The sequence below is a fragment of the Electrophorus electricus genome, chromosome 18, assembly GCF_013358815.1.
Source record: "Electrophorus electricus isolate fEleEle1 chromosome 18, fEleEle1.pri, whole genome shotgun sequence".
Taxonomy (NCBI): Eukaryota; Metazoa; Chordata; class Actinopteri; order Gymnotiformes; family Gymnotidae; genus Electrophorus; species Electrophorus electricus.
This window is the reverse complement of record NC_049552.1, coordinates 5,422,364-5,448,479: the sequence shown is the minus strand read 5'-3', so window position 1 is coordinate 5,448,479 and position 26,116 is coordinate 5,422,364. Positions and strand designations below refer to the sequence as shown.

General features: G+C 42.5%; 2 protein-coding genes across 4 annotated transcripts; one reads left to right on the top strand and one right to left on the bottom strand.

The window, feature by feature from the left end:
- Nucleotides 1–143: 143 nt before the first annotated feature.
- On the bottom strand, nucleotides 144–21,563 carry LOC113586697 (glycerol-3-phosphate acyltransferase 4). Of its 3 annotated transcripts, none has more exons than XM_027025025.2 (13): nucleotides 21,453–21,563; nucleotides 19,218–19,863; nucleotides 12,995–13,064; nucleotides 12,300–12,633; nucleotides 10,765–10,839; nucleotides 10,484–10,573; nucleotides 8,811–8,904; nucleotides 6,968–7,083; nucleotides 6,782–6,837; nucleotides 6,505–6,590; nucleotides 5,913–6,041; nucleotides 2,540–2,619; nucleotides 144–2,291 (listed from the first exon to the last, which is right to left on the bottom strand). In XM_027025025.2, exons 2-13 carry the CDS (start codon nucleotides 19,383–19,385, stop codon nucleotides 2,183–2,185), a joined length of 1,407 nt encoding a protein of 468 aa, XP_026880826.1. In that variant the 5' UTR covers nucleotides 19,386–19,863; nucleotides 21,453–21,563; the 3' UTR covers nucleotides 144–2,182. The 3 variants fall into 3 exon arrangements, with proteins under 3 accessions (XP_026880826.1, XP_026880829.1, XP_026880828.1); XM_027025028.2 differs by lacking the exon at nucleotides 19,218–19,863 and adding an exon at nucleotides 13,669–13,807; XM_027025027.2 differs by lacking the exon at nucleotides 21,453–21,563 and adding an exon at nucleotides 13,669–13,807 and having other exon boundaries at nucleotides 19,218–19,304.
- A 1,891-nt stretch (nucleotides 21,564–23,454) lies between these two features.
- LOC113586698 (C2 calcium-dependent domain-containing protein 4C) lies at nucleotides 23,455–26,116 on the top strand. The gene is made up of 3 exons (XM_027025029.2): nucleotides 23,455–24,699; nucleotides 25,177–25,259; nucleotides 26,040–26,116. The coding sequence occupies exon 1, from the start codon at nucleotides 23,455–23,457 to the stop codon at nucleotides 24,658–24,660; it is 1,206 nt and encodes a 401-aa protein (XP_026880830.2). The 3' UTR covers nucleotides 24,661–24,699; nucleotides 25,177–25,259; nucleotides 26,040–26,116.

Sequence of the window (26,116 nt, the reverse complement as noted above, 5' to 3'; positions counted from 1 at the left end):
TTAATACAGTACATAATGTGTATATGATTTTTGCATTAGTAATTGACAAATTTACTAAATGTGCATATTAAACAAATTATAATGTCTTTACAAGAGACCTACAAATGAAGCTTTACTAGTTTGACATAAACGACAGACTCTAAATATTTTGTAGCATTTTTACTGGTTACTTTGACACATTCATCCATATGTGGATATCACACAAGGACAAGTGTTTTTCTGGGAGAGTACAGATCAGTGTCAGCTTTACAAACACTTAATGTATCATGAGCCAAAGAAAAAGATTCTTTTGAGAGCTTGGCAGTGGTCAAGTCATTGGCAATATTGAAACCCAATGAAAGTGTTCAAACTTGGTTTGAAGTGGATGTAACCTTATCAGCAGACTGCCTCAGATGTTCACTAGATCCCTCCACATGGAGCTTCACTGAGATCTTCATGCTACCCTGTCAAATGGCAGAGCTCAGCAGCAGGGCCGCTGGCGAAGTCATTCAGAGTGCGTGCTGGAGGACAATGCATCGAATCGTGCGCTTTTCATACTGTTTCCACAGCATTTAACCCCTCCCACTAAAGCCAGATTGGACCATATTTAAAGTTCTGCACAAACTGAAGGACTAGCAGTTGGAGTGATGCAGAGAGAACGACATCTTCAAACCAAGCTGGTATGGTGCGATTTCGTGCCAGGGTATTTATCTGGACATCTGTATGTTAGCATGTTGCTTACAAAACTAGTTCGACATATATGTGACTGTGCTACCACTCATTCATAAATGCTGTTATGTGGCGCTACAATTAGTGTTAACTTTCTTGAAAGGATACCAAAATGTACTGCTCTGCAATATACTGCATGCTTGAACAGTCTCCACCCTTTTACAGCCACAAGCAAACAGTGCATCCTAACTACAAAGCACAGACGAGGCCAGCCATTCTCTGGATGGTGCCAGTTAGGTCACAGTAAACATGAACCTTTAATGCTCCTGCAGTAAATCCTAAGTGGACAATTGTGGTGCATTTGGCCATTTCCTCAATTACACTGCGGGTACGTGCCTCCTTGAATTCGCCACCAAGCTCTATGAGAAAGAACAGCAGCAAAAAAAGCAGGAATACTGGGCACATACTGTTTGAATGATGGGGGATATTTCTGCTATGTCAAATAATGCCTTTTGGATTGTGACTGAATAGGCTTCGAGATGTTTTAGGGTAACAGTAATGTTAGCAAGCTTTTAGGATTATGCTCAAATACAGTACGTTACAGTGTGTGTGGACCATATTCTTGAAGGAAGGATAAAAAATAATCACATTCTTTAGCATTAAGAATTACACTTAAACACAAATTCATCAGATATGACAAATACATGTAAAAATATTGCTTGAATCCCATCACTCCCTGTAACCTGGAGAGAAGTCCCTTTGCATGTCCAAAGTGAAGAGAAAGTTTTCAACTGGCTATTTTGTGTAGCCAGCATCATGAAGTCTTTCCAATGTGGTAAATAGCGAGGTAAACAATGACGCAAGAATGACGGGGTTCTCAGCCTACAGCAGCAAAAGCAAATTCATAGTCATCTGGTGCAGTAAAAAAAAGGAGAGGGGTTCAACACCTGCGAACCATTTTCGTGGCTACATGATTATAAAGAGATAACAAATGTTCAATGAAGGTCAAATAATGAAGACAGATATGGCCAGTCATAAGCTGGCATTAAGAAACCTTGTCTTAAACTGTGAGTAAAGGTTGCATTACATCACTGTTTGAGCGTACTTTCGTATAAATATCAATGACAAGAGATGTCCAGCATGACATCCGTAAGGCCGATTAAATAAATAAAAAGAAAATGTTAAATGTTAATTCACTGAGCAGAAGGAAACAACATAGTACATTACTGTTGCCAGGCAACGGTTTTTGTCACAGTAACCAACTCTTCTTGTCGACACTAATAACAACCAGTTTGTCTCAGAGGAAGTGGTCGGGAAGACCTTGGGACATGGTGCTGTCATCAGATTATTCAGAGCTGCCTCTTGTGTGGCAAAAATAACAACTGAGGTGCAGTGACATAAGCAGGACACAAGTGAAATTCGAACTCTTGTACGGTCACGGCAGTGGAAGGGAGACCTTTTATTTAAGGAGAGCTATTGTGGTCCCACTGAGGTGGTTTGTCCGGCGTTTCCCACGGAGCCTGCGACGGTGTCCTCAGGAGCGACCACGGTCCTCGTGTGTTCCCACCAGGATCTTGCTGTACAGCTTCTGCTGTTCCTCCTTGAAGGTGTCCTTCACTTTACTCCTCTTCAAGCCTCCGTCCCTACAGACGGCCGAGGGCAACAACAACAAACGTGTGGCTATCATTGTTAAAAAGTAAAAACGCACAAAAGCTCCAAGGTGTCCCTGCCTGCCAATTAAGAGACTGCTGCTCCCAAAAAAAAAAAAAAAAAAAAAGTTTAAACGATACTTTGAGACTCCACTGCAGGCTTGTTTTTCACACCTTGGAAACGTTTTTGCTTAGGGTGTTAAAAACTGACAAACCCCAGGACTGGTTAAGAACTCACTCACCACAGCAGGTCAACCAGCCCGCCCTGCCTAGCGATGGCTGCCTTCACCCTATTGGCAAACTGGACGGCGTCTTCCCCTTCCTGTTAGGGCACAACCAGAAGAAGAGCTTCAATCTTTAAAGACATTTACGGCGGCAGGTTCTGGGTGTTTAGGCTTCGCCAGAGCTATTGTTTGACCGTTAGAGAAGAGAGAGACATCTTCCAGCTGCTTTTGTACTGCAAACTGTACTTGATGAACTCTGGGTTGGATGGAGAGTGTCTGTCATGATTTTCCTGTTGTTTCCAGTTTAATCGGGGTAAAGGGAGTTCAACCTCACACACAGACACACACACACACACGCACGCACAAAGGAACACTCATATACATACACACACACACACAGGGTTGGAATGTGGACTAGCAGTAGTTGCAGCACAGGTCTACAATTCCACACTATGCAGAAGCCTAACCTCTGATTTAGTTTCTACCAAAGTGAAAGCCCACTTGTACATAACGAGACAACTCATAATTTATTTCACAGAATCTTTTACATCTAAAGTCCTGGGAAAGCTCACTTTTATCAAAAGCATAATTACGTATTTGTCAGCATGGGTATGGATGCTCCCTAGGAATCAACCCCATGACCTTGGTGTTACCAGGTTCTTACTGTACCTGCTCTGCCAATTGAGCTGTATTCACTGCTAACCATTTGTAACGTTGAGCGGTAAGGAGGCAGACGCATGTGCGGAGAAGAGGGAGATTTAATGGGGGCAAATCCAGAATCAGAGTTGTTGTCGTAGTCCATGGTCAAAGAGCTACCACAGAGAGCATGGGGATACATGAGTAAACAAAATAAACACATGAAGGCAAACGGGGAAGCAGGCTTAACTAAGGCTAGGGACAACTCAGGGTTAGGAAATACGGAGTACAAACCAACACAACCAAAACAAAGAACCATTCAATTAACACATTCAAATGAACAGTCAAAATACTGGGATCCAGACAGGGTTTAAATACATGAACTTAATATTAGAAATGAGGGACAGGTGTGGAAAATCAAACGAGGGGTGGAGAAAACGAAACCTTGGAATGGAACTAAAAAACACAAGACAGGGAAAACACGGAAGCTGGGAGGGACTGATCGTGACACCATTGTAGTTAGTCTACCACTAACTCAGGTAGGTATCTAGCTGTCTAACTGGCTACTGAAGATCCCCCGCACATGTGCCTCTCAACAAAAGGATCAAGTCAGTGAATGAAAACGGAGAGTTTTGCGAACAAACACAGCAGATGCACAACTTATCACTATATCTTTACAATATAATTACAAGTTTCAAGTTCGCCAGCTAATGTTAGTTAAATTGAAATGTAGCTAGCTAGAGTCCTAATGCAGCTATGTTTCAACAATAGGATTCAGTCAGTGACCTAAAATGGCTGTTCTCAGCTGCTGGTAGTCCAGCAAAACAAAACATTTACATTTTACATATGCAAAAGCAAAGAGTCTTCAGGCAGCATCAGAACAGGTCATTTCCATTTATATTTTAGGCATTTAACAGATGCTCTTATCCAGAGCAACTTACAAAGGTGCTGTCATCTACTCATAGAATGCATCCTAGCCAGTACAGTAGGTTAGAGTTCAAGATACCTTTGAACTAGAATACTGCTAGTCATGGTTGCCAGTCTGCTAGTCACTGCTGAGTCATGGTTTTCTATCTTTTTGAGGAAATGCAGCATGAGGGTCGGTTTCCACACTTGGCCCATCGCAGAGCTCTAATGGGAAAGCAAACTACAGAAGAGGCTTCTATGCTGGCTTCTGCCCCGCATTAGCCATTCTTTCAGATTTTGTGGTCTGGGACTGTCTGAACTCCATTTTGGTCTCAGTGGGGGGGGCGCTCAAATGTGTCCGCCCGTTTGGCTGCCATTGTTTTACGTTTTCTTTGAGCGGCGGAGCACTGATTTGACGACGCGATAGAAATGGGAGGGGCACTTGCATCCAGCCATGCAAAGTGTCCCCTCCGCTCCCATCTGTGGTGGGGGAGGACGTGCTCCTGGTCGAGTCCAAGACCCTCTCAGGCTAGCGGCTCAGATGCTGTCACGTATGAAACCTTGAAAGACTAAAGGCAATATTCTACTCAAGCCTTGGCATGTATATTTGCTCAATGGTAAAGTGCCCTCCTCATGGATGGGTGCAGTTAATCATAGAACACCAAATCATAGAAGATAAAAAACCAGAGGCTCCAACTACATGGAGAGGCAAATCTCCCCTTCCATCTTTATGAAGTGTTTGATTTCTAGGATATCACCATGGCTTGTAGAGTCTGGTGAATATTCAGCATAAATGTATGACTGACCAAGTCTTCTGTCCAAACACTGACACTGATGATTTCAAACATGAATCTTTTTTACTGCTTTTTGGATTTTAGAGGTGCCTGTGGAACATTGTTATCCAACACATTGTTACCTAAGATCTATGTGGACATAGGATGAGGATCAAGGTTCCTTTATGCAAGTTATTTACAGGAAAGATCTCACTAAACCTGAACCTTTGGAAGTGGGAATCAAAACTGGATGCTATGGAGTGTTATTAACTTCATCCTTTCTATCAATCATTCTCTTAAGTGTCTATGTTTGTATGCCAAATTGCCAATGGATTGATACTGCTACATAACAATCCCACCTGGTCAACATGTTGAAGAGTGATTTATTATTTTTGGATTTAAAGTAACACAAGATCGCACTTGCATGCATTTTAAAATAAAACCCAGTGGGAAGTTGGTTGGCCAGGCTCAGGGGTTTGGGGTATCATCTGACTGGCCATACCTGAGTGATGTGTACCAAAGAACAGACACAATATGTAAATGGTCTTCAACCAGTCAGGAGTCAGGGAGGTCTCTGTTGCCATGGTCAATTACTCATCAGTATTTGTGGAGGCCACACTGATCCTCAATGCAAAACATCTCACAAGCTTCAATCTGGAACTTTCAGACATAATTTACTGAAGATCCAAAGAGTGCTGAAGCAGTCTGGCCTGAAACCTCAGAGAAAGCTGGACAAGCTGTCAGTTGCTGATCATATTGTATCACACACAATCTATACCAATGACTCTCTTAGTGAGGAAGTTCTTATTTTTTGTGTGACTTCGTACTAGAGGATTGGATATGGCCAAGGCCAATCAGCTGGTAAAGTACTGTTCCATCTCAGCAATCACAGGAAGCAGGCGTATTCGGATAAGATGCTGTTTCCTCTGTCCTTGAAAATGAACTAAGAAGCTGCACATCATGTTGGACTTATTCAGAGACCTTGGCTCCTACTGTTTTTTTTTAATATGTGAAATCAAATAAAGTAATAGAAAATATGGGTGTGCGCGCATGTGTGTGTCTGTGTGTGTGTTCACCTGGCGGCTCATAGGGGGCAGGTACCACACGCTGCAGACGATGGCCCAACTGCTCATCATGCGTAGGAGATAGCTCACCATGCCAAACTTACTGCTGTTCCAGAAGGCTTCCCCAAAGCGAGGGTCATACTACACATGCACACGCGCACACGCACACACACACACACAGTAGAAATAGACAATGAAATCATCTAAAATACTTGTAATTCTTCATAGGCAACCTCTTTGAAGCTGCACTAAATGACAGTGAAATATAATCCTAAAGAATAGAGAATTCTTTCAAATGTATCTGTGAATGTTTTAGTCAGTCAGTCATATACATCTCTCTCTGAAATATCTATATTTCAAATACATCTCTTTTCAATGACTTTTCCCTATCCAGAGCCCTTATCGCAACTTATTTCCGGTCCTATAGGAAGGTCACGCCAGGGGAATTTTACATTCAACAGCGATGAACTCCATGACACACCTGGTACTAACGAGCAAACTTGGACCACAATGCTTTTATCGCTACACATTTGGGCTTGCTCATATTGAAAGAAGTTGGATGTTTTGAGGCAGACAGGCTCTTATATTCTGGCACTGCACCAACCTTGATGGCCACGGGGTAGATGGTGGAGGCAATTTCAAAGCTTCCCTTTTTAAACATCATCACAGATGTGTTGTTGATGCAGGTACCTAGAAAGAAGTCCATCAAACAAGCACATAGTAACTAAAATAACTCTGAGAAAAGCAAAATCTCACATACAGCTTTCAAAAACTCATCACAGGACCTCACAGTAGTCCAAACTCAACATAAGACTAATGTAAGGTAGTACAAACTCAGGAACAGTCATGTCATAATGGTATTGCAAAGGGATCAGTCTTACCTTCTGGAAAGATGAGAATTGGCAGTTTGTTTTTGTCTTCTACATGATCACTCAACCTGAATGGAAATTGTTATCATTCACCTAAAATATTTGCAAGGTACGGTTTGAAGTAAACTAGAATGTATAAATGTTACAGTCATTTGAGCAACATTTGGGCATGCGGTGGAAGCACTGCTGCGCCGTTACCTTTTGGCCACCAGATGGCGATCTTTGATTTCCGAGCGTTCGAACCATATGTGTGGGCATGCCTTTACCATGGATCTCTGAATGATCCCCATGAGACCTCCATGGGTCTGCCCAACCTAACACATACAAACGTACGCACTTTCGTATTACTGCATTACCACTGACCTGTACTATACTGCAGCTACATAATTCTATGCATAATTAACCTCAACAAGCAAAAGTAAATATCTTTGTTGTTTCATCTTTTTAAGTAAAAGCTGCAGTTTTGTTAAAAACAAACAAACAAACAATAAATAAAATAATTCCTGTGGGACTAATCAAATGTTCCCACCAAATTATTTCAGTGTGTGTGTATACACATGTGCAGTTGCATGCAAAAGCTTGGGTACCCTTGGCCAAATTACATAGATTTTAGATGCAAAGCATGTTATGGAACTGGATTCTTACTTTTACTTTCTAGCTAGCTAGCTAGCCCACTCGATCACTCACTGTTAACAAGCAGGAAATTGTCCACAAGCTGGCAGTGTAACAGTGGTGTTTCTTATCAATGTACTGTACAAACAACACTGGATGTGCTTGTTTTTCCATTGAGTAGTAGATACAGCCTCTATAGTTAATGAAACAAACTCAGCATTTTTGGAAAATTCTAATGCACATTTACAGTCTTTCATAACATAACATTAAAAATCAATGTATAAAATCCTGTATAAAAGTTTGAACCCCTTACAGAGTTAGTCATTAGCAACACCCCCATTGGCCATAATCACAGCTTGCAGATGCTTTTTATAGACAGCCAAAACTCTTTCAATTCTTATATACGGAATTCTTCCCACTCTTCTTTGCAGATATGCTTGTATCATCTTGAATGCACAACTTGTTTAAGATCTGTCGACAAGTCTTCTATAAAGTTTTGGTCATGGGACTCTGAAGGCCAGTTTGGGTCTCTTCAGGTGGATTCTGAAGTATCTTCTATTCAGCTTCAGCCTTTTAACAGATTATTTGACATTTGCTTCCAGGTATTGCTGGCATATCGTCAAATCCTTTCTTTCCCGCACCCATGCGATACTGCCACTGCAACGGTCAAAACACCACCCCGCCTCCAAAGTGTGACAGATCCACCCACGTGTTTCACAATTGACAAGTTGCTTTTCTCATGACGGTTTTGATTTGCCTTTTCTTACCAGCATATGAGCAGTTCTCTCTGAGTGTTCTTCCAGATCTCACCTTGACCTCCACAGGTCCCCTCACTGCACACTGTAGAAAGCACTACCTAAAAAAGCTTGGCTGTCCTCTGATGGCCGTCTCAGGGACACTGATTACTTTTTTGTTCAAATCTTTAGACGGTTGCTTCAAGGGACCTGTGGTTGCTTGACAGTGTTATACATGTGTGTTATACATGCATGTTATACAACTGTATGTCTATCCATCTCTGTCTCTGGGATAGAGGTCCTTCATCAGCTGTGCAAGCAAAGTGCTAAAGGACCTCTACAATTTTGAGTATCTCCACACACACATTTGAGAGAGATTTGAGAGATTTTGTTTCCTACAGGAAGATGCCAACACACACCTACACACAAAGTGGTACATTAAAATATCAATATACTTTGTTATTAAAAACCACTATCTGCTATGATTAAGCACTTATGTGAGAAAAAGGTTCTGACTGGGGGAAACAAAAAACCAACAACCCCAGACTAGTTATTTAAAATACACGCATGCAAAAGAGTGAATACTGGTAAAAATGTGCTTGCTAGGACACTTGTTCATCATTCTGCTAAGCACTAGACACACACACACACACAATCATCATCCTGCCACAATCAGGCACACACATAATTCTTACCATCGCATAGCAGCCATCACTGGCTAGAATGATGACATCAATGGGCGAGGTGTGGTTGGCAACACAGATGCCTCCATTCTTAGGCTTGTTCTCACTGAGTGATAACAGCGCACGCACACACACACACACACACACACACACACACACACACACACACACACACACACACACACACACACACACACACACACACACACACACACACAGAGTGATGTTTGTCACAGCCACCGTTAATGAGCCTTCCTAAACGATGTTTTACAAACAAGTAGCAGTCAGATAAAGGTTAGTTATCAGACACAGGAACTTGTGAGCAGAGGGACAGCGCAGAGGTGTGCACAGAAAGAGCAGGCAAGATCAAACACACTGTTGCTGGGAAGTTGACAACAGTGATGTCAGAAGGGCAGGGGTTGGTGGCACCAGGACGTGCATCACTGCTTACTGACAACAGCAACAGCACACATATGCTAGTCCACTGTGTGTGTGTGTGTGTGTGTGTGTGTGTGCGTGCGTATAAACCTGGTATCATTCTGTGGTGTAAAGATGTTTGCAATTTCAGTGCTGCTGCACAGACGAGACCAGATCAGTGCCTAAGGCACCGTCTGACGAGGTCAATGTCTAAGATCAATGATTAAGGGAGCATCTGACGGGGTCAAATACTAAGGGAGCTTCTGACAGTTGTTTACATGCAAGGTGATGAAAAAAAATAAAATGAGAAGATGCAAAGCCTGGCATTCGATTCAAGCTAATAAGAGAAGCCATTTCAAAAGAGAGACGTCCAAAATCAGTTCAATGTCTAAGGCACCGTCTGACAAGGTTAATGACTAAGGCACCGTCTCACGAGGTCAGTGACTAAGAGAAGGCACTGAAAAAACAAAATCAGAAGATGCAAAGCCTAGCATTCAATTCAAGTTAATAAGAGCAGCCAATTCAAAAGAGAGACGTCCAAAACTCTTGACTAGTTTAGGAAAAAGCTGCTTGCACAAGAGCCTCTTTGCACTGAAGTGAGGACATTGCCCATTGCATCAGTTGCCAGATATTTTCCAGTCTGTGTTGTTATTGTGGCTATCCACGCCATGTCTTGTCCTTCTGTCGCTGTCATTAATTTCGAGTTTGCCTTATTAGCTCTGTGTTTCTCTTCATGTTCTTTTACTTTTGTTTTCTGGTTTTGTCTCACGGACTCCAGACAGTACGACCGTGGGCTGCTCTAAGGCTACTGTTATTGGATACAGTAAACATCGCTCGTCTACACGCATGCGCCCTGCTTCGCCTCACATCCACGGGGGGCGTCCAAAAGAGTGATGCTGCACATCACGGTTACTGTATGTAGTGTCACGGTCCACTGACCTTCCAGAGCGACAATTTAACTTTAAAATAGTGGGACAATTTAGTCACCGAGAAATTTGCGATATCGATAGTCCCTCTCCAAAGGAATTTCGTCTCCTGCAACGCCTGGAGCTTTCCCATCAAGCCCTGCAAGCTTCAGCGAGGACTCGGACTGCATTTTCCGACAATAACTAAAACAAACTATTCTTTATTTTACTGTAGAGTGAGGAGCCCAAAGAACCTCCTTTTCTACTACTGGCATGTTAAAAATTTATGTTTTTTTTTACTCATCTCTGAAAGCAGAGCTTTTATCGCTAAACTCATAAAGATGTTGTTTTTACCATCCTTACCTGTGATGATAAGTGATGATAGCAGTAAGTGCTCTCACACAAATGCGGTAACACATCAAATGCACTTTCTCACTGAGAAAATTCTTCATCCTACACACGGACACACAAAACTGTTAGAAATATTGTCACCTAAAGACATTATGATCTGTGATTGAGGTAATCGGGAAGCAACAAAAACAACCTTTCAAATTAAAGTACGGTCCCATTGCTCCAAATAGGGTTATATGTACTAAGCCAAATTAGGAACATGAGAACATTCTGTTAACAACCATTATTCTTACCTGCCATTGGGCAGAAATCCAATTATGGTGGTGAAGACAACCAATAGTGTGACACCTGTTATAGCTAGGGTCAACCTGAGAACCACAGAACCAGACACAGTCCTTTCAGTAAGCAGTTATAACAAATAAAACAGTCAGTGAGCAGTTCAAAGACAGGGAGCTTCTCTTTTTATTCAGAGACAAAACAAATTTCCTTCATTTAACAGATGTCAACGAAGTGTCTATTTTTACCAACTTTGAACTCAAGCAGGCTGCTTTAATCAACTCTAGTCAGTTCTAAAAATGACTGAACACTGCACGGGAAGGATGGGAGACTCAAGACGTCAGTGAACTCTTTCCAGCCTTAACATTCAATTAAGCACACAATACCCATGTGAAGTACACCTCATTAAAAAGAGCTTATAAAGCTTTCCCTAGTGCATCAGATATGCACGTACCCCACCCACCATAAATTAGGCAATTTGAGATGTGGGATAAGACCACCATCACCCCGAGGAGAGGCAGAATTAGCCTGGAGTTAAACTCGTCCGTCACCGCAGGGTTACTGCAGGTCCAACTCCTGCTATCATTTACCAACTTATACTGATCCTGTTTCCTAGTAGTCTCAGGTCAGTTAAAGGGTGTCAGAGCGAAGCAGCTGTTAACCTCGTTCCAGGCACAAAGTTAGTGTTTGAAGTATAACTATGTATTCACGCAGCCAACTAGAAACGAGAGACGGAGCGGCATTTTGGCTTCTGTGGTCGTTTGCCTCTGAGCCAAAGAGGGGAAAGAACTGGGACATCTGTGAGATGAACTGAGACTCACTGAGTCTCACTGAGTTATTGGGATGTAAATGTGAGCACACAGGATTATCTGCTCCAACATTTTAGACTCTCACACCGCATCAGTTCTTGTATCAAATCTCTCTCTACCACCGCGTGATGAAACTTATGCACCCAAACGACATTAAAATGACTACAGGATGAGCTGGTTTATAGTGTGTTGTGCTTTATATGATCCCGGATGTTTACCACACTCGCGGTGATACAACTAGTAAATATAATGACTTCTATGCATAGCTGCGATTATAATCCGCACCTTTAATAAGTCTGTTCTGCCAGGTAACATATGGAATGGAAGATATGTGGTACCATCTATTAAGTGGTTGAGTGACACTTGAAAGGAATCCATTTTGTTCCACTTCGTGATTTGGGAGGGGGGTCAGCTGGATCTGTGTGCTAGTAGCAACTTCAGAAAATGAACCGTGGAATCAGGTACCCGATCCCCCAATTTCTTTCTCCCTCTCTCCCCCTCCCTCCCTCCACCCCCCCCCCCCCCCGCCCGCTCTCTCCCTCAACTCCCCTCCCCCTCGCTCTCTCCCTCAACTCCCCTCCCCCTCCCTCCCTCCCCCCCTCAACTCCCTTCCCCCCTCTCTCTCCCTCCCTCCCTCCCTCAACCCCCCCTCCCTCAACACCTCCTCCTCTCTGTCGCTCCCTCCCTCCCTCAAGCCCTCCTCCCCTCTCTGTCCCTTCTCTGCCCCCAATCCCCGGACTGACCTGAGGGGCAGCAGGCAGCAGTAGCGGATCAGCAGCCCCAGCCCCCACAGCGCCGTCAAACGCGCGCTGATGTGCTGGAAGTTGTAGTTGCTGCGCGTAAGCAGGTTCCAGGACTCCAGCTCCTCGGCCGTGAAGCGCTTGGTCACCTCATCGTCCACGATGCTCTCCACACCGCGCCGGCAGAAGTAGAAAATGTCCGACACGGCAAACTCTGAGGAGGAAGGGGATGGGCCCTGGACCGTGGGGGAGGACCCATCCAGGTCCCGGCCGCTGCCATTTCGCCGGATCTCTTTAAGCTCCTCCTCCAGGGAGGTTGGCTTTTTGGCTATGATGCCTGAAAGGAAACAGATAATGTGTCAAAGCAAAAACTTCCATTTAGTAGTACGTCTCTCCACCACAAACAAGATCTACATAACAGCTGAACAGATTTGCAGATTAAAACAACTCCAACAAAGTTGTTGCGATATCATTATAAACATGGTTTTAAGTGCTGATATAACCGTGCAGGTTCACATTAGGTGAGCATATACCCTATGACACATAGATGGACACACAGAAAGCAGAGGTGAAGAGGCACACATTCACATTTCGTCTGCATTTCACAAGGATCAGAAGGATCTAAAATGATCTCACAGACAACTGGCAAGCAGGTGAACACGTGCCTGCTTGTGAACAGACATATCCAGGTACCTCACCATTAGTGTTGGGTTTATACAGGAGGTGCTTCTTCTCCTTGGCGCCTCTTTCAATGCGAAGGGTTGCCCACTGCAAAACAAAGCAGGCACAACTTTAAACCAATACTGATTTCAAAAGTGGCAAAGTATCAGTCGTGTTGCTTTATTCTGCATCTTTCTAAAATTCAAATGTTAACCTTACACTCCAAGCCTGCTAGAGAGCCCAGACTCTCATTCTTCACTATTGTGAAGTGAGACTGAAAATTTTGACCAAAAAGGAACCAAAGTAACTACACTGAAGCTACATACCCTTCGTATTAGTTTCAGCGTAGTTCATGAATAATATGTCTTAATATTAATCACTAAATAATAATCTTGGCATTTAAGAGCTTAAATGTTGGAAATGCTGATGGAACATTTGCCACATTAAAAGTGTTTCAATGTCTCCCTTAACACGGTAACAACCTCAAGGTCATGAGCATGCATGGCTGGAGCACACCAATTAGTTACAGTATGGCTGAACCAGTGATTATAATGCTACACAAGCCTGCACAGTTGTTCTACATTTGTTCCATGGTTGTTCAATCATGTTTAATGAGTTTTTAGTCTTGGCTCATACAAATAGTGATGTGAACTGTAAACAACCAATAGGTGAGCTTTCTCCAGCACCAAACAGGAAGCAGCAAAACACGTACAGGAACATCTTTGGTGGGGAGATGTGACGAGACATGGAGGAGACGCCGGGGAGGGTAGATGAGACGAGACATGGAGGAGACGCCAGGGAGGCCTTGGAAGCCACAGTTCTTTTTCTTTTAGGCTGTATTTTCAGAGTCACTGCACACAGAAGGACAGCTGTGTCCAAAAGCTGCTTCTGCTCCATTGCTCGGCAGTTTCTTTTGTAAATTTCCAGCAGGACTATGATGGGAAATAATCTAAAAAGGAATCTAGCTGCAGAAAATAGTGACCCTGCAAGATCCACAGTCTTTGCAAAATCAGTCTGTCACTGCATTGTCTTAAGATGTGAGAGGTTCTCGGACTTTAGTCTTTTCAGAGTCTTCTAGAGTATGACCAGCATAAGAAAGACACACTGACTTTCCTGGCTTTAAATCTGTGAATGAATACAAGAAACAGATCTCCCTTAACAAAATATAATGAATAGAAGAGGAAGAATTTTAGAACTATGGAAACATTTTAACATTTGAGATAGGAAGGAGTGCATACAGAGTGCATGCACACACACCCTAAAACTGGAAAAGCTTTCCAGTGACTAAAGTGGCCTCCAGGGTGCTCAAGGTATGTGGGAGGAAGGCTGTGTATGTGAATGCACATGCGCCTGTCTGTACGCATGCCTTCATATCTCACATACTAAGTTTTACATAACATGAATATAGCACCTGTACCTTGGCAAAGTGCTGATTGCTCTTAATGCCTTCAGCTTTAAATTAACCCATCCAACAAAATTATTATTGGCTTCTGCTTTCTTCCTTCCTGCGCCCGAAGGCATCGCTACACGTCACCCGTCACCCAATACCCCGGAGAGCTGTATGGATTCTTGTTGTTTTTGTCCGAGTGTTACAGCACTGGACGGAGGCTTGTGTAACCGACTCCTGGGACAGGGCAGGGTCGTGAACATTCCTTCATAAAATATCATCACCCATCATTTTTACTTTCGTGTTTTACTGACAAGGTATATTTAAGAGCATTTAATTTTGATTTTATAATAATGAATATACAGAACAAGCTTATAGACTTTGCATTTATATGGTGAAAGATGAACAGGGACTCGGACCATTCGGTCACCTTTCATGTCTTCACCTCATGAAGTGGGCAAATGACTTTTCCCCTGCAGTGACAGTAGAGGCCTCGTACGCCGCGGCCACCGTGTCTGCGCAGGCGGAAACAGCGCGGTTTATCAGGCTCACACTGACGACCACTGGTGCTTCCAGGTGGCTATGGCCACTTTTCCTGCCACCTGACCTCCTCGCTGCCGCTCGCTTGCCCTGCTGCCTAATGAATGTCATCAGTATTACTTATTTGTCCTTCATCCTCCACTGTATCGCTCCCTTTTCCTGCCTCGCTTATCACTGCCATAAATTACTGGGCTTTTTAAAGAGACTTCGGACACCCAGCTGCCGTGACCTTTTGCCATGGTATGAATATAGCCTAATGATGCGATGGCTAAAACCATAGACACAACAAGGTCACGCACATGAGAACAAAGGCATAACTAGACAATAGCTAATTAATATGCACACTCGCCACCAACTGGACAGGAGCGTGAATTACTTAAAGATAAGACCGCATTTGTCAAAATGACAGACGCCCTTCAGATTTTTCCGTCGTTGTTAAAAATAATCATTCGATGATGGAAAAAGGCCGCAGGGCATAACAGAACAGCAGAGCAGTGGAGTCTGGCATGGTTTTCCTCCCTTCCTTCTCCCTAAACTATGGCTCCCTCGGTTTGTCTTCATGTTCGTCAGCTGTCTGTCCCTGATATTACTCTCCTAAGGCAGTTCACAAATGCCTCCCTGTCCTTCTGGAGATCAGGAGCCGATGGAGCAGGGCAGAAGCAGCGCATAAGCATTGGCATAGCATTCTGGAAGAAGGGGCTCTCTCTCTCTCTCTCTCTGTGTGTGTGTGTGTGTGTGTGTGTGTGTGTGAGAGAGAGAGTGAGTGACATTATCTTTTAAAATGATGAACAGCTGCAGGGGAGAAATACCCATCTTCTCTATTCCTACTCTACTTTAGTAACATCTCATTCCTTGTTTTGCTCTGCCTCTCACACACTCTAGGACATTGGCATCAGTAGGTACCGAGGAGGTAGCTCAACAACAACAATAATATTTAAGTAACCCCTTTCACAAAAAAACAAGGTTGCATTTAAAGTCTCAAAATTTGTTCAAAGGGGAAGGTCTTCAGAAGAGACTTAAATGAGGAAAGACATGTACAGTTATGCAGAGAGAGGGGTAAAGAATTCCAAAGTTTGGGTGTTACAGTGCTGAAAGATCCACCACCCACAGAAGAGTTTAGTGAAGTAGAAAGTTGGAGGATCTAAGCGAACAAGGGGGGTTGTAGGGAGATAAGCTGCAGCCAGCCCAAAGGGCTTTGAAGGTATAGAGAAGTATTTTACACCAGATACATAAAGCAACCAGTCACCAGTGCAACTCACTAAGAATAGGGGTGATGTGAGCAGATGTTTTGTCGTAGGTAAATCACTATAGCTGCTGAGGTTCGAATAAACTGAAATTTGTTAATAGTCAGCTAGAAGACCAGTAAAAAGGGAGTTACAATAATCAGTGCAAGAAAATATGAAGGCATGATCCAGAGTTTTGGCCTTACTAAGTGTGAGTAATGGCCGGAGGTGTGCTGTGTTATGAAGATGGATTAGCTGAGTGAGTTAGTCATGCGTGTCTCTAAAGTGGGTGAGGAATCGGAACAATACGCTAAGATTTCCTCACTGATAAGTTGTTTATATCAATAGTGTTATTAGACATTTCAAGTTCAACAGGTTTTAAATTACAACACCTCCTTTTTCTGTATTAAATTATTTGAAGTCTTTCATTCATCCAGGGTTTTAGTTTACAGATGCATGCCATTAGGGGCTGGGTGGAAAGTGAGACATTGTGATAACAGAGTTGATGCTAACATGTATCTGGATGTCATCAGCATAGCAGTGAAAATTTAGATTCTGACTATGAAATAATCTGACCATACACATAATGAAAAGGAGTGGTACAAGAACAGACCCTTGAGGAACCCCTTGAGCAACAGGTGCAAGGGGGTGATCTTTGTTTACCAATAGTAACATTGTTGTCGCTCTGCGAGTTAGGAGTTAGGATTTAAACTAATTGCTGTTCCTGATATGCCAATGGAGGAAAAATGAAAGAGAAGTTCACCATAATTTATTGTGCTAAATGCAGCACTTAGATTTATTTATTTATAGATCAAGAAGTATTAATTAGAGGTGTACAATATCCCATTGGGCAATACATTATTTGCCAATAAGGACAATTTATAAAAAACATTTATTGTTATTGGTTCCATATTGTAATTTTGGCCGAGAATTACAAGCGATAATTGTCACCTGTTCAACAGATTAAGCCTTCTATTTAATCTAGGCCTTGTTCATAGATTAAAATATAAGGGAAAATGCAAAAAATATGAGATGGAGTTTGGTAAAGTCCAACGTGATTGCAATAATTTTCACATCGGACGTTTATTATTGTTATTATTATTATTATTTTGTTGTTTACTCACTAAGCAATTAAGCAATGTTGGTCACGATGTGCAGTTTTCCATTATTTGCTGTCTTTCCAGACATGAGCTCTTAAACTTCCACCAGTTCAAGGCATAAAGTAGCACTTAACATTTAAGAAAGGTTAGAAAATAGAATGTAATAAAACCATTTTTGTTCCCCTTTGTGTTGAGAGCAACATATATTTACAATAATTGTGATGTCTGATTTAGCTATGACAAATTAATGATCCAGTTATAATGTATAGCATGTCTCACATTCACTACACTTCATATAGATTATAGTTTGAACTTGCTTTAAAATGTTATAATGTTAAAATGATTGGTTATTAATAACAGCATCAGCCATAACAATGTGCTAATTATCAGTTATTGTATCAGCCCAAGACGTTCAGTATTGGTGCATCCCTAATATTAATGCATCCAGTATCAGCAGTGAGCAGGTGGTCATTTACATCTCCTAAAAAGTGCAAATTCAGTGCTAATGTCAGTATGGAAACCTGACAGAAAAGGCTCATAAAGACTCATAAAAGGCTCATAAAGAAGTGGGCACCTTTTCCATCAGTGACTAAAAAAGGACGCTTGGAAATGGGTCTATAATTTGCAAGGCAGGGTGAGTCAAGGTCAGGTTTCTTGAGAATGGGAGTAACTGCAGCTATTTTAAGGGCCTTGGGGACAGGGCTGGATGACAGACAGGTATGTATTAAGTGGGATATTTGGCAAGAGATAACAGATGGCAAAATCCTTAAAAAGGGAGGTCGGGGCAGGGTCAAGCTGACAAGAGGAAGAGGTGGGCTTAGTAATTATTTCTGAGACATAAAGGGGATTGGCCATGGTAAAGCTAGGGTACAACTCATGAGGAGCTAGGGTGGGCACCTAATGGGAAACAAAGCAAGACTTGGGGACTGTAAATATGTAAATTTGTAAACTGGAACTGTACATTGTGTACATACATATATCCACATATCCATATATACATTGTACATTGTGTATATAAACATATTATACATATATTGTACATACATTGTTATATATATATTTTTGTGTTTATGTATGTATATATATATATATATATATATATATATATATATATATATATATATATATATATATATATTTTTTTTTTTTTTTTTTTTTTCCTTATGCACCTGTTTTTTCCCCTCAGTTTGGACAGAGCACTCTCAAACCATTTCACTACGAGTTATACTGTGTATGACTATGTATGTGACAAATGTAGATATATTTTACCAACTTTGTCCTGAGAGCAGCGCGACACGTCAGAAAAATAGAGGTTGTCTTCACCAATCAAATGGTGAGATATGTTCATGGAAAAGAGGGACAGCTGTAACTGTGGCATTCTCCCCTTATGGCCATCCCTCTCTTCCATCTAGGACTCACTGCTTGGGTCTTGACCTCTAATTCCAAGTTGCTACATGGAAACTAATGAGCTGCTACATGATACCAACGGATGTGAAAGGATCATGTATGGTTTAGGTTGGACTAAAAAGTCACACTACTCCAAACCTAAAGTGCTGGAGACATGCTACACCTGCTATAAGCATTAACCCCTGCTAGTTTTGGATAGTGATTAAATCAAACCAACTGTTGGGGCTGGGCAAGATTGATTGGACTGTGTGTTTACAGCATTTGGGAGGCACTATGACAGGATATGTGCTTCCTAGGAATCAAACCCATGATCTTGGCTCTGCTAGCACAATTACTCTACTTGTCTTACCAGGTGAGCCACAACTATACTTCAATGCAATATTTTAACTGTCAAGAGCTGGGTCTGTGAGTCACCGAAAATCATCCAAAATGGGCAAAGTTTCCTGCGTACTGCAAAAAATACACCCGGGCCCAAACCCAAAGATTTGCCACTCAAGTAGAACCATGTAGCACCAAGAACTCTGAAAGCAGACAAGGAACAGTTGAGGGAACACCCCTAACAACCCCACCCCCCACCCCACCCAGCCCGGAACTCGGCGCTCACCTCGAACACCTTGAGCAGGACCTTCATATAGAGGGTGCGGATGCCAAAGGAGAGGCCGAAAATGGCCGGCACGACGATGAAGACGAGCAGCAGCGTGAACCACACAGTGAAGGAAATGCCCAGCAGCATGCACAGCAGGCTGTTGAAAGGGGACTCAAGCAGGCCCATCCCCACACACCGAGGCTGAGGACCACAGGGCTTTTTCTTGGGGGGGGAGGGGGGGGCAATAGGGAGGAGGTGCAGCGTGGAGACAGTTTAGGGCCCTAGTCTCTGGACCATGATTCAGGACGAGTCCAAAATGAGGCACTTCATATCTGGAAATTGTAGTCCAGAGCTCTGGTAAGCGAGGGAACCCTCCTTCTGCCAAAGCCCTCTTAGCTTCCTGTGTCACTGGAAATGTCCTCCAATGCTCACAGGGGCTTTTTTTCCTTTAAGTATTCAGAGATTCAGTAGATGTTTTGCACTGACTCCATCAAACACAACTCTTACCGCTATGTGTTAGATGTTAAGGCAATGTACAGCACTCCACTTGCCGTAGAGCAGTAGGATAAGCTTAATGAAATTTGTCAGATGGCTACTGTAAAGAGGCCAAGTACAATTTTTCACCCAGTCCTTTAATCCAGTAAAATGTATGAATTGTTGAGACCTAGAAATGAAACAAATTTGTTATTTTCACAACTCATAAGTAAACAAAAATGCAAAATGTGTAATTTGAGTACATTTACTGAACCTTAGTCAAATAAATGTAAAATATGTACGCATTAATACTATATCCCCGGGTGAGAACACATAACGGGTATTGAAGGGGTGGAGTCCGGCAAAACTGGGTAATTTCTTTGGAAGTAAATCTGTCTCACTACATTTTTTTCAAATTTCACTGAATTTTTTGCATCGACATTATGTATCTGAATTGTGAGAATTAAACTCAAATTTTTCAATAACTCATTTTCACTTCTATTTTTCAAATGTTTAAAAAATCAGACTGAAAATTTTTAATTTTCAAAATTTTAGTAATATATATTCAATTTCCCGAAATTCGATAGGCTGAATTTTAACACTGAAAATACAGTGAAAACGAGCTATTGAAAAAAAATCAAGAGTTGAATTCACAGGCAAGTAAATTCAGATACATAATTACAATGCAAAAAAATTAAATAAAATAAAATCAGTGCGAGAATTTCAAAGGCCTTTAAATGACCAAATCTGGTGAGAGATTTGTTTCCATAGATTTCTCCATTCTTACTCAACTACTAAACATGGTGTTTAACTGACGAGTTTGACCCGGGAAATCACTGATCTGTGCTGGGTTTTTGCTCCCCAGTCCAGTGGTTAGCTGGGCACCTCTGATCTAGAGCTCCCAAGCATTCGGGCGTTTGCTGAATTTTCTCAAATGCTCGGCGAAGGGGAAACAAGGGAATATTTGAGGGCCTGCCATGGGGACGGTGGTGGGAGATTACCGCCGCGCTTACATGACTACGGCATTGATAAGACGGGAACCGCTCATGCAAAACAGCTGCATGATCTGCACAGCGCCACAGAGCGCGCATTGTTGATGAGGGAAAATGGACAAGAATGTGTTGTATAACATTGGCGACTGTCGCTTTCTAATCGTTTAGACAATATTCTGTTAATAATAAAATGTGTGCATCTTCATTCAATTAATGTTACTGTTGTATAGTTTGTACATACACAGACTGTGGCTCCTAACTACTGTTTTTTTGGGGGGGGGTTCTTTTTTGTTTTTTTGTCGCATTAAGGAATGGTTTCAGGTTTTTAGCCGTCTTGTGACCTGGCCCAAGTTACGACACCAGTTTTTTTTTTTTTTTTCCAGGGATTTACTTTAAAAGGAACTGGAGTAGATTGCGGACTAACCTAATCGCAAAGTGTTTTTCAGTCTACTCTTGCTCAGTGGGGGCGACAGCGAGTAACTGTCATGGACATTCGCACCGCTAGATTCAGCTAGCTAGCGTTAGCTACATTCAGACTTATTTAAACAACGGCAGCTATCAAGCTGTACCATTCTAGCTATATTAAAAAAAAACGTTTGTAAGCGATCCTAATTAAAGTCAGAACACCGTGAGGCCTGTAAGAATGCCACGTTGAGGACAGTAAAGACTGCCAACTAGTTCACCGCTATCAAACCTAGACACGGATCTAATTAGACGCTACGTGAACGCTACACTGCGTGAGCTCGCCTGTCGCTGGGTTGGTTTAGTGGCGCAACTGTGTACTTACCCAGCGGTTTGAAACATAGACGACCACCACATCAAACGGCCGTGGCCATCTATGGCCCCCGTCGCTCCAGCTCTTCCCAACCGGCACCGCGACCAAACAGCCAAAGCGCCGCTCCGCGGACGTCCTTTCGTCGCGGGCGGGGCTGCGCGTGCCTCTGACGTCACGCGCGAGTTAGCCGGAGAACCGGTAAGCCGCGGCCATCTAGTGGCCGAGTACTCTCCGGACACGGGGCGAGACCCCGGGCGCTGCATTTCCATACTGTGCAATTATACTGCAAATATACTGGGGGGGAAAACAACAACAACAAAAACAAAACAAGGGGTGACTGATAAATTAGAAACATTTCTTCTGCACTGTGAGCAAAAATATGTAGACTGCTGAACAAAACATAGAACTGGTTACAACTCAAATGAACACCCCCGCTGTTCTGGTCTAGTGGTATTACACATTGCCTATTATAGCATACTCTGTGGCAGTATCTGTTGTTATACAGTAATATAACGCCGCATTTTGCTGAATAACCCGAAGAGTGTAGATAAAAAATCTGTCCAGAAGATGGCGCGCTTGTTTTATTATATGCTTTGAGATCATGAGGGATTCTACTGAGTAGTAACTACATACGTGTTTTTGGGAGATTATCTACATTAAGGTGCTCAGTCAGTTCGTTCATTGAAGTAAATGTGTACACCCGCAACAATGACGCTCCCAGGCATCCACATTGACACCCAGCTGTCTAATTACTAGTTTTTGTGTGACAGAATGATTAATAGTTGAATTCTTCCAAACAAAAGAGACAAATACTTTAGGTCTAGACTTGATTTATTTACCAGAAGCATCCATTTATTAAGCATAAGGTCATGTTAACTGATATGTAATTCATGATGGCCTTTAAGTAAATATTTAGATCATGCAATGTTAATAGTACCATCAAAATCCATGTCAGCCTTACACCACAATACAGCCACTTTTCCTCTGCCAACTGTTCGCTTCTTGATACACTGTTTTGCCTCTACTTAATGGATAATGAACTGAGAGATTTCTTTGTAGATGTTTTGTTGACGACGCAGCAAAGGGTGCTTAAGGCCTTCTGTGGGTGTCCTTCAAATCTCCCACTTCTCATCTAACATTTTACATAGCAAACTAAGGGCTTGAAACTGCAACTCTGTGGTTATGGGGGCGGACCCAACCAAAACCAAGTTCACTCAGCATTGATCTAAAGAATGAAGTCATTGCTATATGTTTACCTTTTGATGTGACCTGAAACAAGTCTGCTACCAAATTACCAAGTATTGTTACAAGCAAAAACTGAAAAACTTAGCTCAGATTAGTATTGAATCCCTGTATAAGAGCAGCAGCAGGTGGGATATATGGTCAGACTTTGACATTTTGCTCTTTGAAAGTCCATGGATGAGGTCATCACTGGCCTTTGGAAAAAAGAGCTAGATGGTTAAACCCTTTTTGATATGCTTCCCCCATGCCTGGCTGATCTGAGACCAGGTGTATTGTTTTCTCATGGTGGCCCAGGTTAGGAATGTAGAAGGAGAAACTGATCTCAGACCTGTTCATAGAGCTTTTAGATCAAAGTAGGCAGAGGATATGTGGGGCAGGATTTGAGGTGGAATATCTTTCTATGAATGGTCATGATCATTCGAATATGGTGTGATCGACAGGGCTGCTGGAACATTAATACCAATGCAGTGACCCAGTGATGCACACTGCTTTTCCTGCTAAGAGCATCTCCACTTGTTCTTAAAGATCCTTCAAACTGGTAAGAACTAAAGCTATCCACATTTTCTACAACTCACTTAACAAAATTCTAACTGCATAATGTATGGACAGTATATAGTGGTATATTGTTGTGTAAAATAATGTACAATTATATGAAAATGTTTTTGAAGATGATGGACTTTTTTTTGAGAAGTGGCACAGAATGTTTTATCATTTCTAAGGATTTCATTATTTTGTTTTCATGTCTGGTGCTGTTGGGCTGCCAGCGGACACAATGTGGATCCTTCGAAAAGTCCGGGAGAGTGCCGAGAGTCTCCCAGAGGACATCAGCCGGCTGATCAGCAAAAACTCAGAGGAGATCTCTGCAAAGACCAACCTTCTCCACAAGCTGCACAGCAACGTCCTGACGCCGGAGAAAATCCCTGACTTCTTCCTGCCTCCCCGGCTGAGCAGACGCTCCCTTGTGGCAGCAGAGGGAATTATTCCCAAATGCATTAGTCAAAAGGAGACCATCTGCGGTCAGGACTCTCTATCAAAACTCAAAATGACCACAGTCTTGATGACAGATGAGAACAAAGGCACTGTGGTGACCCTAAGGGGTAAAAAAAATCCTGTTCCATTTTCACTGAAATGTTTTGAGCCTGGCCTGTTTGAGAGTCCCAACACACGACGCAAAGAGTCTTTGTTTCACTCGACCTTCACCAGGTACGAGCTGGAGCGGATGGTCACTACTGCGACACCAAAACTACCCTCCATAGCAAGGCTGAAGTTGGGCAGCATCGAGAGTGACACATTGTCTTCTGCTGACTCCTCCCCTCACTGCTCACCACCTCCCTCCTGGCCAATCAGAAGCAAACGTGAAAATACTAATTCACTATCTCTCTTGGCATCGAAACGATCTCTTAGTAAGGGTGTTCCGCTGCAGTCAAAAAACCCAAGCAACATGGTATGGTCTACTGTTACTAAAATGGAAAAAAGAGGCATAACAGGAACTAATTGCCATGCCAGTGTTGTCTGCCAAGCTACCCCCTCTACCTTAGTCCCACCCTTCCAGTTCCCATTGGACATGCTGCACTGCCAGGAATGCCTCCACAGGGAGCACATGCTCCTTCTCCCACGCAGGGGCTGCATTCGGATATCTGCCTCCCGCTCCAACCACACGGGAGATCCCGCCACCATCTGCATCCGGGTGATCTCTGTGGAGGGCCTGCGCGAAGCCGGTGACCTCCGACCCCTGCACTGCAGCCTGACCTTGAGCCTGGCCCCAGGCAAGCTGCAGAGACAGCACAGTGCCACTATCAGGAACTGCCGCAATCCTGTGTTCAACGAGGACTTCTTCTTCACAGAGCCCGAGGCCAAGGAAGGCAGACTGCGGGAGTTAGCTCTCAGGGTGAAAGTACTAGATAAGCCCTCAGGCTTCGGGAGAGCTATAGTTCTGGGAATTACTGTCAAACCAGTTTCTCAGCTGCTACCACTATGAAGGAAACAATGCTGAAAGATGCCATTGGTGGTTTGTGAAGTATGTCTCTTTGTTATATAAACTGGAGACTTTTCATTCATTCATGTCAAGCATGTAAGATAACACCAAACTCAGGCAAAGAAGTGTATATTTAAGACAGATTAAATGCCATCATGTGAATTGTTTAATTGCTGTTTATAGCTGTAGTTGAAGTATAATAGTTTAAGGGAAAGGTTCTTTTCTTACTCCCCTGTAAAATTATACAGCAAAAATACTGAAAAAATATGTCAGGTGAATACAATTAATATCCAAAGAATTTTCCAAGAAATGTTGTAGTTGTAAGTTATTGTCTTAAATATGCTGTTTTAAATCTATAACCTAACATTTGAGCATTCATGCATACAAAATAAATTAGAAACTCTTTTTTACATATATTTCTTTTTACATTTTGTTGCACCTGGTAATTTCATTTGATAAAAAAAAATCAACACCACACAAATTAACACAAGAGGGCAATCATTCGATTTCTGTGTTCAGTATCAGAGAGACCAGCACTGCACTGTTACACAGCACCAGTGAGTAGGAAAACTATTCATCTGAAAGGAAAACTATTCAAAAAGGTAATCCAAATTTGTTTAATAGATAACATATAAACACTAGGCTCACTCTGGCCCACCCCATTCTTTCGCTTTCTCTCATGCACACACACACACACACACTCACACACACACACACACTCACACACACACACACACACACACACACACACACACACACACACACACACACTCACACTCACACACACACACACACACACACACACACACACACACACACACACACACACGAGGGTGGTGGTACACGTTTTCCAGGGCAGCACAGAGCAGGAGTAAAGATGGTTTTAATTAGTCTAATAAAACCCCGAGCGCCTGTTCTAATGAAGAGATGAATGTGCAAAAGAAGCTGCAAAGGACCTTTCTGTTAACCGCTGTCAAACAGTCCATTACCACAAAATGAGCCGCGCACCTCCTCCGAACACCCTTCACTTGCGTACATGAAAAATGAGCATGACACAAGCTCATGCAGACACACGTTCACATACAACTGTGATAAACTTAAAGCCTTTAAACCAAAGTCTGTGCTTTTGACATGGTTCAAACTTTAAACTTTTACCTTCTCAGGTGCTGAGAAAATACCACTATGATATAATCAGAGTTAATCATAAAAAAAAAAAAAGCCTAACCTATGATGCTCTACTATACTGACTACTTTCTACTAAAGTAGAAAGTTTGAAAGAAGAGGGTCTTAAAGATATAGACTGAAGACTATTGCATTAACCAAAAGTGCAGTTCGTAGAGATTGTGCAAGATAATGTTATTGTAATCTTCTCTATGGTCCAGATGACCTACCTGATGGACAGGAGTTTTATTGGAGCTGGAGCTCAATGGAAAGAGGACCCACATGCTTTGCTGAGGGT